This window comes from Phocoena sinus, chromosome 19 (assembly GCF_008692025.1).
Source record: "Phocoena sinus isolate mPhoSin1 chromosome 19, mPhoSin1.pri, whole genome shotgun sequence".
Lineage (NCBI taxonomy): Eukaryota > Metazoa > Chordata > Mammalia > Artiodactyla > Phocoenidae > Phocoena > Phocoena sinus.
In genome coordinates this window covers 4,675,443-4,690,949 of record NC_045781.1, presented here as the reverse complement: position 1 = coordinate 4,690,949, position 15,507 = coordinate 4,675,443, and the positions used below count along the sequence as shown (strand labels likewise).

Genomic DNA, 15,507 nt, shown 5'->3' with positions numbered 1-15,507 from the left:
TTCTCCATAACTTATCCCTCTTGTGCTTCCACATGTAAAATGTATTCTTTCACCCTCCAGTGGTGCTGCAGCTCCACCAGAGACAAAGGCAAGGTCTTTATCATGATCTGCAACACTCTGCCATCTGGTTTCTGTGAGCTCTTGTTGCTTGAATTAGCAGAGCATGAGGTGGACTTTTTCAAAGGGGCCTCTTGCCCCCTCATCTCTCCTTCTCGACTTCATTCCATTGGATGCTCAGTTCTCAGTCCACATAGATAAGAGCTGATGCCTGCAGACTGCAATCCCTGAACCTTTCCCGGTTCCATCCCCATTTGATGTTTTTAGGAGACCTCATCAGAAGATGGGAGACACTGGCTGCTCTTCGATTCCATGTGGCATCTCAGAACCTGCGTGTAGCTGTCTCAAGCCCTGTCTCCCTGTTTAGATCCCTCCTACATTTCTTCTGTTCTGCTTTGGCCACATTCTTCAGGCTTGTGTGTAACAGGGAGGTGCGTTCTATCTTCTGTAATTATTACTTAGGAAAACTAAGGACAGTGGACAGGGAGATCATCTCTTTGCTCCCCAGTCCTACTGAGGAGCATATATGTATCTTTCAGCCTCTTAGTTTGGTATCTGTGGCTAGAGCACATTGTTCCATCTGAAGGTTCTATGATATCTGACACACATAGCTCATATTTTTTTCACTCCTGTACTGCTCTACCTAGTCTGGGAATGTATCCTCTTCCTGATTTCATACTCTCCTAAGTTTGTGTGATTTTGCCTCTGAAACTTGTTTATGAAATACAGAGAACTAGGCTCTGAAATTTTATCCAGAACCTTTGGTGTGATAATCCACCCTTCGTTAATCAACAACTTCTGGTGGACTCTCTATAGGGTGGGTTTACTGGGTGACAGATAATTTTGAATGAGAATACTATCCCTCATATATTGTAATATTTTCCTGCTATATAGAAAATCACCACTTAAAGCTATAGTGAAGTGGTCTGCATATTCTATGATATGAGATAGAAAGTATCACCAGAGCCTGGCTGATAAATCTTTCCAGGTTTTTTTCTGGTTTTGAGCAGTGTCACAAAAGCCTGTCTCAAGGGCACTGTGATAGTGGTGTTCACATGTACTATGCCCATCCCCTTTCACCCTCAGTAAACGGTGAATAGGAATTTCTCCTCAGGGTAACATTGCCCAAGTTCACATCCTCATCTTTGTGAGGCTGTTGTGTAAACTGTTGTTTTGGGGTCACCTGTGTGCTATTGTTCTTTCTACATCAACAGCTAATTTTGAAACATCTAAATGAGAGAATTTATGAAGTGCAGTGATACCTTCAATCTGAACCATACTTCGTTTTGTTTAGTAGACTGCCCTTCCCCCACTGAGTGGTCCTGATACTCCTGCGGAACATCACTTGACCACATACACCAGAGTGTATCTCTCATGTCTCTGTCGTATGCCACTGGTCTCTCTCTGTCTTTATGCTAGGACCATACTGCTTTGGTTAGTTTAGGTTTCTAAGAATTTTGAAATGATGGTGAAACCTCCAACTTCATTCTTTTCAACCTTGGTTTTGCTATTGAGTGTCTTTTGAGATTGCATTTGAATCTTAGGATGGATCTGTTTCTTCGAGACACACTATTGGGATTTTATTAGAGATTGTGTTGAATCTGTTGATCACTTAGGGTAGTATTTACATACTGACAATATTTACTTCTAATCCATGAACTTGGGATATCTTTGCATTAATTTGTGTCTTTTCAAATATTTTTCAGCTGTGTTTTTAGTTTATAGTGCATATATCTTTCCCTTCTGTAAAGTTTTGCCAAGTACTTTATTTTTCTGATGGTATTGTAAATGGAATTGTTTTCTGAATTTCCTTCTTGATTTTTTATTGTCACTGTATAGAAACAGTATTGATTTTTGTTTGTCAATTTTATATATTGTCATCTTTCTGAGTTCATTATTTCTATCAAATTTTTGTTTAAGTATCTTCACGGGGTTTTTTTATTTTTTAATTTTTTTTATTTTTTTGCCGTGCTGCATGGCTTGTGGGATATTAGTTCCCACACAAGGGATCAAACCCAGGCCCCCAGCAGAGGAAGCATGGAGTCCTAACCACCGGACCACCAGGGAATTCCCCAGGGTTTTTTAATTAGATCATTTCATTTGTCAAAAGAGATAGTTTTGCTTCTTTTTGCTATTGGAATTGTTTTTATGTCTTTTTCCGCTACCTACGTGTACTTGCTAGGAATTCCAGTAATTTTTTTTTAGAAATACTGAGTGCAAGTATCCTTGTCTTTTTCTTGATCTTAGAGGAAAGGCTTTAAGTCATTCCCCATTGAGTATGATGTTAGCTGTGGACTTTTAATACATGTCCTTTACTATGTTGAGGTCATTTTTTTCTATTTCTGGTTTACTGAGTGTTTTTATCATGTTTTTAGCATTTCCCCATGAGGACACCCCTGGTAATTGGGAGGCTCCTTCCAGTTCAATCTCAATGCAATGTAAGAAGGAGGCGGGGAGTCACAGGCCAGGGAATTGTCATGAACTTTCCTACATTTTTTGGTTTAGTGTTTTCAGGATAGGCAATTGCCTGGGTGCTCCCACTGTTTTTTTTACTGGTTTGTAGAGTTTTCCCAAATCCTTTTTTTGTCTGTTGTTTTTAACTTGGCTTCCTCATGGCTGTAATGAATGCCTGTGGTTTACTGTTCTGTTGACATCACTCCTCATGGTTTTGTTTTTCTTTGCAGAGTTTGTGTTAAGAAATTTAATGATATGAGTTTCAGTATTTAGAGAGGCCAGCTAAAAGAACACTGTCATGTTTAATAACAAGGAGTGTTAACATAAACATTTTATATACCAAATTATGTTATGTAATCTATATTTTAGTTAGTAACACTTTTCTCTTTCTTTTCTTACTTAACTTAATTGTGATCCTATCCTGAAATTGCTCAGGCTTTCTCAAACGCTTTCTGCTATCTTTGTTTCCCCATACAAACCCTGTTCACCCAGCCAGGAGATCTTCATTCTGAAATCAGGATCTCCCTACTTTACAGTAGTGTTGATCTGATTACTTTGTTCTGCACGTGTGTGTACAGAATAGACTGATCCATCTCCTTCTGCTGGTCTTCTCCTGGTTTTTTCTTCTGCTTTCTGCTAAGAACATTATTGCACTATCTCCTTGAATATTGTGTATGTTTTTATTGAATATGTGCATGGAAATACAGCTGTTGGAATTTGATACCTTGCATAGCAAATAGTGTAATAGATTTAAAGTTAGTTTACTTCTACAGTGTTTAAATCTCTTTCAGTTCTTCCCATACTCATAGTATAACTCCCATAGTTAAAAAACTCTGTGCTCCACTCAGGCCCTTTCTCAGTCCTGACCTTTCCTTACATGGTACCTTGATGTGGATGGAAAGATTGTTATTTCCTAGCACATTTAAGTTATTCTCCTGAACTTCCCAATTTCTACAGCACTCCTTCACCCATCCCTCCACCTTCCACATCGCTCACACTGTAAAAATAATGCCTCTTTATATATCGAACAACTGTCTCATGACACAACCTAAATCATTTTCTGTGTAGTTGTGATGACTCAGAAACCATTTCCAGGAGGGGTGGCTGAATACCCTTCGTAGTTATCCAGCTCACTTCTTGCATCTCCCTTGAAGTTTTCTTTGTCAACTCCTGATGTTTTTTGTCATATTTTGTAATCTGTCCTCTGCTGCTGTTGGGCGGGTGGTCATGCTTAAGAGTATGTTGTCTCAGTCTGTTGGTCAAGGTCCACATCATGGTTCTCACTGCTTTCTGCATCATTTGGGGTCATGCACAGAAACCTGATTCCACTTTCCTTACTTAAAAACTTCTGATAAGTTTCCTCAAGCCTTTCGAAAGAAACTAGTAATGTTAGATGGCTTGAAATAGTGGGGATTTTTTGGGTTTTTTTGTTTGTTTGTTTGTTTGTGTTTTTGGCCATACCACGCTGCTTGCGGGACCTTACTTTCTCAACCAGGAATGGAACCGGGCCCATGGCAGTGAAAGTGCTGAATTCTAACCACTGGACTGCCAGGGAATTCCCAGAAATAGTGCATTGTTTTTATATTAATGAATCAAAAGTGGCTTTTGTATAAAAAAGTATATTAATATTCTGGCATGTTTATTATGATGTCCCTTTTTTTGCCTTATATATTGTATGCCTTTCTTTTGCAATTTGTTGTATGAACCTAGTTAAATAAATTCAAAAATTGCTCTCTCTTCATTACATATATTTTGGAGCCAATGAACTGGATATTTTAGGGCACTGAACGGATAGGGAGTTGTTCTATTTAATGGCTGTTAATATAACTGGAGAATATTTCATTTATTGATATTTAATTGTGATATACAGAAGGTGGTCTTTCAGAATGTTTTATGCTTCTTCCTGGGTACATAGATTTACAGCACGTTTTTAGAAGAACATTTTGTTTTTTAAAATACTGTTTTATCATATTCACCATTTTCTGTATGCTATATTTGTTTCCCAATTGGAAACCGCCACTCCTTGAGATTATTCATTGAATAAGTTAGTTTTGCATTATTTACTGTTACAATTATTTACTGTCTGTTTTTTTAGCATTCATTTCTACTTAACAAGTATGCACAATATATGTATAGTATAATGTTCTTTTCTCCTCAGTTACGAGGCACCAGTATGTTTACTGCTAATTGGTATATGCTTCGGTGTCATGGCTGAAAAATACACTTTCTTTGACAGCTAACAGAAGTTTTCTCAATCTGAGTGTTTTTATCATAGGTTATTTGAAAATTGGGTACCGAAAATTTAAGTGGAATTATCTCGATCACTTTATCTTTAGTAAAGAATCATTCCTTTTGTGTTTGTAAAGGTTTTAATATCATGGTTGGGAATTTTCGTAACTCTGTTTTGTGTAAGTACTAATTTTGGTGTAATATGTGTTTAACATGAACTATTTACTTATGAATTGGGATGAATAGGATACTTACGGTTCTTTATATCTTGTAGATATCTCTCACGTACATGTGATCAAGAAATTACAACTAAATGCAAACACTGATAGAGCAGAAGTATTCCAAACACTGATATTGGGAAGACATGAAAAAATCAAGCATTTTTACCTCAGGGAAATCCAGGAAAATGTACATGACTTTGAGTCTCAGCCAAGAGATGAGGAAAGAAATTATAAAGGAATGCCTATAAACCATAACAAAAAGCTGGCTGATAAGAGAGATCGACATGGTAGAAGTGTTGCAGGAATCAAGCCTATTGAAAACAGGCTGGCGTTAAGCTTTCAGGATGAACTGCGTATTTTCAAAAGTGAAGAGAAAATTGATGAATTTAATCAAGCTGACAAGAGTATCAGCATTAGTGCCTCATTTTCACCACTTCAGGGAACTTCTCCTACTGTCCAAACCACCATTTCTAATTCATATGAGAATGATTTTATACATCCATCAATACTGACACAAGACCAGAGTGCATGCATGGAAAGCCCTTACAAGTGTAATCAGTGTGGCAAAACCGTTCATCAGGGCTCAGATCTCACTCAGCATCAGTTGATCCATACAAAAGAGAAAATACTTAATTGTGATGTATGTTGCAAAGTCTTTAGTCGAAATTCAGACCTTGCAATTCATCGAACGATTCATACTGAAGAGAAATCTTACAAATATAACGAGTGTGGTAAAACCCTTAATCGTGGCTTGCACCTCACTGGACATCAGATAATCCATACAAAAGAGAACTTATATAAATGTGATGTATGTGAAAAAGTGTTTAGTCAAAGTTCATACCTTGCAGTTCATCAGAGAATTCATACTGGAGAGAAACCATACAAATGTAATGAATGTGGCAAGGTCTTTAGTCAGAATTCATACCTTGCAAAACATCGCAGAATTCATACTGGAGAGAAACCTTACAAGTGTAATGAGTGCGGCAAGGCTTTTAGTCAAAAAGGAAACCTTGCAAGTCATCAGAGAATTCATACTGGAGAGAAACCTTACAAATGTGATGAGTGTGGTAAGGTATTTAGTATTAGATCAACCCTTGTCAGTCATCAGATAATTCATACTGGAGAGAAACACTACAAATGTAATGAGTGTGGCAGAACCTTTTATTTTGGCTCACACCTCATACAACATCAAATCATCCATTCAGGAGATAAGCCATATAAATGTGATGTATGTGGCAAAGTCTTCGGTCAAAATTCATACCTTGCAGTTCATCGGAGAATTCATACTGGGGAGAAACCTTACCAATGTAAAGACTGTGGCAAAATCTTTAATCACAGCTCAAACCTCAGGAGACATCAGATAATCCATACAGGGCAGAAATTATGTAAATGTGATATATGTGGCAGAGTCTTTAGTTATAATTCATACCTTGCAATTCACCGGAGAGTTCATACTGGAGAGAAACCTTACAAATGTAGTGAGTGTGGCAAGGTCTTCAATCGGAATTCAAATCTCGTAATTCATCAGAGAATTCATACTGGAGAGAAACCTTACAAGTGTAACGAGTGTGGCAGGTGCTTTAGTCGAAAAGCATACCTTGCAAAGCATCAGAGTGTTCATACAAAAGCGAAACCTTACAAAGATAAAAACTGTTGAAAAACGTTTACTTAGATCTCAACTCTCACTACATATCAGGTAATAAGTACAAAGGGGGAATCATATTAACGTGATGTATGTGGGAAGGTCTTCACTCAAAATTGACACTTTGGGCTTCCCTGGTGGCACAGTGGTTAAGAATCCGCCTGCCAATGCAGGAGACACAGGTTCGATCCCTGGCCTGGGAAGATCCTACATGCTGCAGAGCAACTAAGCCCGTGCGCCACAACTACTGAGCCTGTGCTCTAGAGCCCGTGAGCCACAACTACTGAGCCCGCATGCCACAGCTACTAAAGCCTGTGTACCTAGAGCCCATGCTCTGCAACAAGAGAAGCCACCGCAGTGAGAAGCCTGCTCACCACAACGAACAGTAGCCCCCGCTCGCTGCAACTAGAGAAAAGCCTGCTTGTGGCAGTGAAGACCCAATGCAGCCATAAATAAATAAATATTTTAAAAATCCTTAAAAAACAAAACAAAACAAAATTGACACTTAAAATTCATGGGAGATTCATAGTGGAGAGAAGCTGTGCACATGTCATGAGTGTGGCAAAGCCTCACCATCACATAATCTATACTGGACAGAAACTCTAGAAATGTATTGAATTTCTCAAAGTCTTCAGTCAAAATTCATACCTTAAGGTGCACCGAAGTTTCATATTGGAAAGCTGCCTGACAAATGTGATGAGTGTGAAAAATCCGTCAGTGTACTTAGAAGCTTATCTTACTGTCAGGTAAGCCTCACTGATGACGAACTTTAAGCAGGGGTTTTAGCAGCTGTCCACATCTTAGGCTTCACTGTTCACATCTTAGCCTTCATCGGGTAGGTGTGTTTAGTATGACCAGTCCTTAGGCAAGGAAGTCATTCACCAAAGAATTCATTCTGGAGATTACCTCACAAATGCCATGAATGGGCAAAACCTTTACTCAGGGCTCACATCCCGCCAATCATCAGATAATCCATAGTGGACGGAACATTACAGATGTACCGAATGTGGCAAAGTTGCAAGTTAGTGCTCACTTGTCACTAGATATTGGAATATTTATCCTGGAGAGAAACCACTCAGATAATTATGTGTGTGGTAAGGATTTTACGCAAAAATCACAAGATGGGAAGGTACTGGAACTATCCCTTACTAATGCAACTAGTGTGGCAAAACCTTTACCTTGAGTTCCAGTATTTGGCAACAGTGCAGAGTCCCCTGAAGAGAAACACTACAAATGTATGAACAGAGGCTTTATCCTGGCTGCACAATTCACCAGACTTCTCAGCATGTATCTTTGAGAGGAACCACACGAACTAATATGTGTGCTAAGGCTTGTACCTAAAGATGGAGTTTCTGAAACATAGAGGATTTAGTTTGGAGAGCAACGTTTCAAATGTAATGAATGTTGTAAAAGTTTTCATCAGGTATCTACACCTTCAGTGTAATGATAAAATTCATACAGGTTGGAAACTATAGAGATTTACTGAACATGGAAAGAATTTGATGAAACGATGCGTCCTGAGGTTTCACCACAGATCTCATATGAGGGATAATCCTTACAAATGTAATGAGTTAGGTAAATTTTTTGCGCCATTCTTAAATCAGCCTGCATATCAGAGAATCTATACTAGGAATAAGTGTTTCTCCAGGATTAATGTGAGATTGTTATGTACCTTAGAATCATTACAAGTCACAGTATGTTAAAAATTATGAAATGGTATGTATGTGACAGGAAGAATAACGTGCGAATGGCCAATTATCTTCGCTGTAAATATTCTATTAATTGAATTTTATTGAAAAAGCCACATTACAATTTATGCCTTTCAACCTGAAGTTTGAAGTCTGTTGATCTTATGCCTTCATTACAGGCCTTTGATGACTGTCTCTGGGAAGGAATCAGTAACATAAGGGGGCCAACTTCATTAGGTGTGGTTCATTCACATCCGTGCTCCCTGGAAAAACGACGCTGAATTACCACATTCAGTAGTTGTGAATTAGCAACAGGGAGGAGCAGAGAATAATCTAAAACTGCCTTGACTGATCACGCTTGCTATGCTCAGGGTCCGTGGACAGGCCACTGTGCGTTATAGGGCAGAATGCTCTACCCGATGACCGTGAACAGAGCAGAGCAGTAAGGACATTAGGGACTGGACTTGCCGAGAGAGGAGAGTGACAGGTTCCTAGGGGCTGATTATGTGGTAGGAACAATGTGTCAGAAAAGTTGGTCACTTCCTCCACTGCATGTGGATTGCTGATGTTTGCATCTATGTTTAATGAGAAATTAGACTCATTCTTGGGAATTGAAGGGAGAGCAGTTAACATTAGAGGAAAATTTAATTACTGGGTGAGGCTTGTTGGAGGATAAGCTTACGGTTTCAATGTCCAGTTCCTCTCAAAGGAAGGAGCCCTTAGGCTTTTTGATCAGTTTGTCCAGATAGGCTGAATAAGAAGAGGTTTTCCTGAGGTGTCAACAGTCAAACATCAAAAAATGGAGTCAGGGGAAATTCCCTGGCAGTCCGCTGGTTAGAACAGTCCGTGGTCGGAGAACTAAGATCCCACAAGCCGCATGGTGCAGCCAAAAAAAAGAAAAGAAAAGAAAAAATGGAGTCAGACTCTTTAATAAAACACTGAGGCAGAGCCCCCTCGCCTACCCACTTGTATCCCTCATAGGTGTCCTATATTAATAAGTCTACTTCTTGCCTGTCACTTTACCTCTTGCTGAATTCCTTCTGCGCTGAGACACAAAGAACCTGAGGCTCAGTGAGTCCAGAGACCAGATACTGAAACCCCCACCAGGTGGGAGAAATTAACCGTGTGCTACCCACAAGCATGGACACCCCAGACTGGTGGGAAGGAGAAGGTTGAGGATGTTGACTTCCACTTACCTCACCACCAGCCAGTCAAAAGAATGCCCTCAAGCTTATCACGCCCTCTCTGAACCATTACTATAAAACTCACTACCCACTCCAGGTTGGGAAACACAGTTTTGAGGGCATTAGCCTGCTGTGGCCCCTTTGCCTGGCAGAGCAATAAAGCTGTTCTTCTCTACTTCACCCAAAAAGAAAAGAAAACAAACACTGAATGCTTACTCTTGAAATTCCTGAGTTCTTGACTTGGCAAACGTACTTTTCTTCATGCTAATAATTTCTTACATTTCTTTTTCTGCAGCACACGTACATTCCATTGTTCAATATGGTTCTTGAAAATGCTTGTAAAATCCTATTTGGATAACTTGTCAGAGATATTTTTACCTTAGTTTAATAAAATTAATGTTTGGAAATGTTTATTAGATAATATAACTAAGCAGTTTACTCAAAGAGCAATTTTCTAAATGCTATTAAAATTTGAGTTTCAAATTATGCTGGTACACAATGTGTTATATTGTTTTCTACTGTAATAAAAAATGTTCTGAATTGTTTCCTTAGTGATAATTTTTTCTGTCACATATATTTCTCCTGTTTTATAGCATGGGATATGTAAATCAGTGAGTTGTTCTGGGACTTCTGTGACATGATAATGCCCATAAGGCAATGACAGGTACAAAGTGGGTGCATTATAAATATGAAGAAAAACTGTTACTTTAGGGCTTTAGTTCAGTGAAAAAACTGGAATGGCAAAATGGTGACATGAAATCTCTCTTGTGGGACTTGGCTATGGTCAGGTGCTTGAAAGTCAAGTGTGTGTGGAATTGAACAAACATGCAGTGAAGTGAAAGAAATTATAAGGATGAATGAGATAGACTGCAGAATTCCAATTATAGTGTGTGACAGGGAGAGAATCTCCATTCCCAAGTGTCTGGAAGCTGTGCTGCCCTTTCCTATTGATATGTTCACATTCAGAACCAGAAGATCTTGCAGAGAAAATAACATTTGTGCTGCTTTTAATATGTCAACTGACACCCAGTATCCTCCACATAGAATTTGTTCCCAACCAAGAATAATGTATTTTTCTTTGATAAGTGATCTTGATTATTTATTTATTTATTTATTTATTTATTTATTTAGGCTGTACCATGTGGCTTGCGGGATCTTAGTTCCCCAACCAGGGATTGAACCCGGGCCCCGGCAGCAAAAGTGATGAGTCCTAACCACTGGACTGCCAAGGAATTCCCTGATTTATATTATCTTTAATATGAATTCTTTCTGTCTGTGATTCATTTCTGTTAGTAATATTTTATGATGATTTATTTATTATTATTTTTTTTTGCGGTACGCGGGCCTCTCACTGTTGTGGCCTCTCCTGTTGCGGAGCACAGGTTCCGGATGTGCAGGCTCAGTGGCCATGGCTCACGGGCCCAGCCGCTCCGCGGCATGTGGGATCTTCCTGGACCCGGGCACGAACCCGTGTCCCCTGCATCGGCAGGCGGACTGTGCCACCACTGCGCCACCAGCGAAGCCCTATGATGAATTTTTGAATCTTCATGTGGGATTTAATTGGTCGTTTTGTTTACTTTCTCTTTTTTTTCTATTAACTTTGTCTAGTTTTTTATCCTAGTAATACTGGCCTTATAAATTGAGTTGACAAGTACTCCCTCCTTTTCTTGTCTTAAAAAATTTTATAGCCTGCTGTATAGCACAGGGAACTCTACTCCATACTCTGATGGCCTATATGGGAAAAGAATCTGAAAAAACAAGACAAAAAAAGTGGATATATGTATAACTGATTCACTTTGCTGTACACCTGAAACAACATTGCAAATCAACTATACTCCAATAAAAGTTTAAAAATTAAAAAAGAAATCGTATGGAATTACTGGTAATTCTTCTTTATAAACTTGATAGAATTGTTGAATGCCATCGTTGTGACTTTGTTAAATTACCTTTTGTAAAGTTGAGCCCCTGAGTGTTGAAAGTTAGGCAACAACTCCACAAGACTGCAAGAGAAAGTGAAATGGAGACGTTTATTACTAACAGATTCTGGAGGAGCTACAAGGAAGGTATAGCTGGAGGGAACATGTAAGAAGTCCAGGTAGGGTCTAGGCAGAGAGCATGGGGCCGGACCTGGGGCGTAAACCTTCTTTAGGGTCCATGGATAGGCTGTTTAAATGGAATTGGTGAATTCAAACCAGAAAGAAAAGGCATTACTAAGCTTCAGTGGGGGAAGGGGAGCCAGATTTAAAGAAGAACCAGGGGAAGGCCAGGGGTGATGGGGAAGCGTGGTTGTCACGAGGGCAGTCCAGGGAGTCATATCCCTGTGACCCTGGGCTGTTAACCTAGGATGTGCTGTCAAAGGAAAGGCTAATGTCAGTTCACGGCCCCAGCAGGCCACTAGACTATACCAGATAGATACTGAAACAGCCATATTATGGAGTAGTGTATTTAGGATCTCACAGTCACCATCTCAGCTTGCAGATTTCTTTCTTGGGTAGTGGGGATTTTGAAATTTAAAATTTTCTTTGTAATTCAAGGTAGCTATTCAAGTAATCTGTTTCACATTGGTGATTTAGGTTACTCGTTTCATGGAATCAGTCCATTTCATCTTAGTTTTTAAGTATTATTTTGTAGAGTTTTTGTAATAGTTCATTTCTATCCTTGTCTGCATGTTCTATAGTGATATTCCCTATTTTATCTAATAATCAGTAGTTTTGTTTAGTGTGAACAAAGGAGGGAAAAATCGTTTCTGAGAAAAGCTGCAGTTATCATATATACTAATATTATTTACAATCCTTTATCACCTTTCTGTGAGATCATACATGTCTGCCCTTTGGTATCAGTCTTGGCCACTTGACTTAGGCAACCCTTCCTTTCACTTGAGAAGATTGCACTTCCTTGCCCATTTTATGCAAGCTTGGCTTTTTGCATAAAAAAAAGCCAATTTTGTGTGGGCCAATTTGGTGTGAGTAGAAAGGCATATTTCAAGTTTAAATGGAAGCTTTCAAATCTTCTGTTTGTTTCGTATAACCCTGTCTTCTCTCTACTGCAAGAAGGGTCTTGGATAGACTGAAATTTTATGCTGAATGACAGAATCAAATTATACAAACAAGCAAGGGGTGAGTAATGGTACATATGATATGAGGAAGAAATAAATGTTTGTTGTTGTAAGACATTGAAAATTCAGGAATACTTGTTACATAACAAAACGTGTAAAAAGGTGACTGGTACATTTTCAATGACCTTTTCTTTTTTCTGCCCACCTTAACCTCCCAAAGTCAAGGTTATAGGTGAGAACTCATTGTCTCTCATTCCTTCTCTCATATATTGCCTCTTTCCATTAGAATGTCCGTTTAATTTTGATTCAACTACAGATATATTACCTTCTTTGTCTAACTACACTGGGTTGACTACAGGTTTTCAGTTTTAACACTTCCAACTGCTTTATCATTGAATATTTGTAAAATAACCTTACTAAAATTGCCCAGTTTCATGGTGCTGCCTTCACCTGAGGAAGGGAGCCTCAGAACTACATGAGCTCAGTTAATACTTCAGTCCCACCACAAACAGGAAGTTCACACTGAGGGCTAAAAAGCCAAGCAAAGAAATCAAGTGAGCCCTTAGACTTTTAGTGTATTGGTAAATTGCTGTTCCTTTCCGATGAGTGCTCTTATTAACTCCACATTTAATTTACTATTAAACTACTATGTGATATTAACATACCTGTTATATCTGAGGGATGATCAGAATTGGAGAAGCTACCTTAAGTACTTCCTATAGAGGAATAGAGAATTAAATAAGATTTCCTTGAAACTACAGAATATATTCAATTGAGGGTAGGCACTTAAAATGCTACTTTAATTTTTATTTTATTATTTATTTGTTTAATCATTCACTTAAAAACAATTCTCTTGGCCCCACTGCACAGCTTGTGGGATCCCAGTTCCCCGACCAGGGATCAAACCCGTGCCTCCTGCAGTGAAAGCGCGGAGTCCCAGCCACTGAACCGCCAGGGAACTCCCCCTTAAAATGTTATTTTAAAGTTATGTTTCTTTCTTTGGCCTGGTAGCAGGGCTTGCAGGATCTTAGTTCCCCGACCAGGGGTTGAACCCAGGCCCTCGCCAGTGAAGTCTTGGAATCCTAACCATTGGACTGCCAAGGCATTCCAGAAAGCTATATGTTTCTGGACATGAAATGATTCTTATCATTTTTAATTTTTTCATTGTCCACATACAAAATATTGACTCCCAAACATCAAAATTATATCAAATATATGTACTACAAGTATCCACATTACAATCCGTTCTCAAGCATATATATATATTTTTTTTGACCGCACCGTGCAGCTTGCAGAATCATATTTCCCCAACCAGGGATTGAACCCTGGCCCTCTGTAGTGAAACCTCAGGGCCCGCCAGGGAATTCCCAAGCATATATATATATTTTGTTGTTGTTGACCGAGCCACACTGCATTTAGGATCTTAGTTCGCCGACCAGGGATCCAACCTGCTGCCCTGCAGTGGAAGTGCAGAGTCTTAACCACTGGACCGCCAGGGAAGTCCCATATTTCCTTTTTTTAATAAGATACCTGGGACTTCCCTCTTCCCTGGTGGCTCAGTGGTTAAGAATCTGCCTGCCAATGCAGGGGACACGGGTTGGAGCCCTGGCCCGGGAAGATCCCATATGCCGCAGAGCAACTAAGCCCATGTGCCACAGCTACTGAATCTGCGCTCTAGAGCCTGCAAGCCACAACTACTGAGCCCATGCGCCACAACTAGAGCCTGGCCTGTGCTCTAGAGCCGCGAGCCACAACTACTGAGCCCATGTGCCACAACTGAAGCCTGCACACCTAGAGCCCATGCTCCGCAACAAGAGAAGCCACCGCAATGAGAAGCCCGCACACCGCAACTAAGAGTAGCCCCTGCTTGCAGCAACCAGAGAAAGCCTGGGCGCAGCAACAAAGACCCAATGCAGCCAAAAATAAATTTATTTTTAAAAAATAATAAAGATTCCTGGGACTTCCCTAACGGTCCAGTGGCTAAGACTCCACACTCCCAATGCAGAGGGTCCGGGTTGCATCCTTGGTCAGGGAACTAGATCCCATGTGCATGCCACAACTAAAGATCTAGAACCAACGCAGCCAAATATTTTTTTTAAAGGATACCTTGGACTTCCCAGGTGGTGCAGTGGTTAAGAATCTGCCTGCCAATGCAGAGGACATGGGTTCGAGCCCTGGTCTGAGAAGATCCCATATGCTGCGGAGCAACTAAGCCTATGCACCACAACTGATGAGCCTGCGCTCTAGAGCCCGTGAGCCACAACTACTGGGCCCGCGTGCCTAGAGCCCGTGCTCCACAACAAGAGAAGCCACTGCAATGAGAAGCCCGCGCACCGCAACTAGAGAAAGCCCACGAGCAGCAACAAAGGCCCAATGCAGCCAAAAATAAGATACCTTTCATATTATTTTTAGGTGTATTTTTTACAACAAAAGTGCTACATATATATATGATATTTACACTTTGCTCGTTATGTATGATGGAGACCATTCCAGTCTACTGACGTTACTCACTCTACTAGCTTCTCACGCATAGCCATGTATTCCCCTAATTTCTCACTCCCTTCACATAAAGGCAAGGTCATAAAACCAGTTTTGCCAAATGCGGAGGTACTAAAGGGTTTCAAGCAGGAAAATGTCCTGAAAGGCGGTTTCTATGTGGACCGAAAGCAGAAAAGGCAAGGGCTTCGGTACTGGCCTCAGAGAAATTTGAAACCCAAAGGGAAACGGTCCGCGATCAGTAACAGTGATTTACGTGGGGAGGAGGGGCGGAAGTGGGAATTAAAAGACCGCAATGACTCCAAAACCCTGAGGATGGAGTAAAGGGACCGCGAAGCACAGATTTCAACTAGCAAAGAGAAACGCTCTGCGTTGCTACTTCGTTCCAAGAATTCCATTTCCGGGGCCGTAGAGAACTGCGCATGCGCCTCGTGAAGAGGCCGACCGGCCGGGGCGGGGCCTGGACGGACCGCTACGGCAG

At 40.2% G+C, this 15,507-nt stretch overlaps 1 protein-coding gene across 1 annotated transcript in view; it reads left to right on the top strand.

Moving 5' to 3' along the window:
- Nucleotides 1-10,019, top strand: part of LOC116743779 (zinc finger protein 160-like) — a 334,519-nt gene extending 324,500 nt beyond the window's left edge. The window contains exon 3 of the mRNA XM_032612730.1: nucleotides 5,015-10,019. Within this exon, the coding sequence (XP_032468621.1) occupies nucleotides 5,015-6,618 (1,604 nt within the window). The 3' untranslated portion in view covers nucleotides 6,619-10,019. The remainder of the gene's footprint in view (nucleotides 1-5,014) is intronic.
- The last annotated feature ends 5,488 nt before the right edge of the window (nucleotides 10,020-15,507 follow it).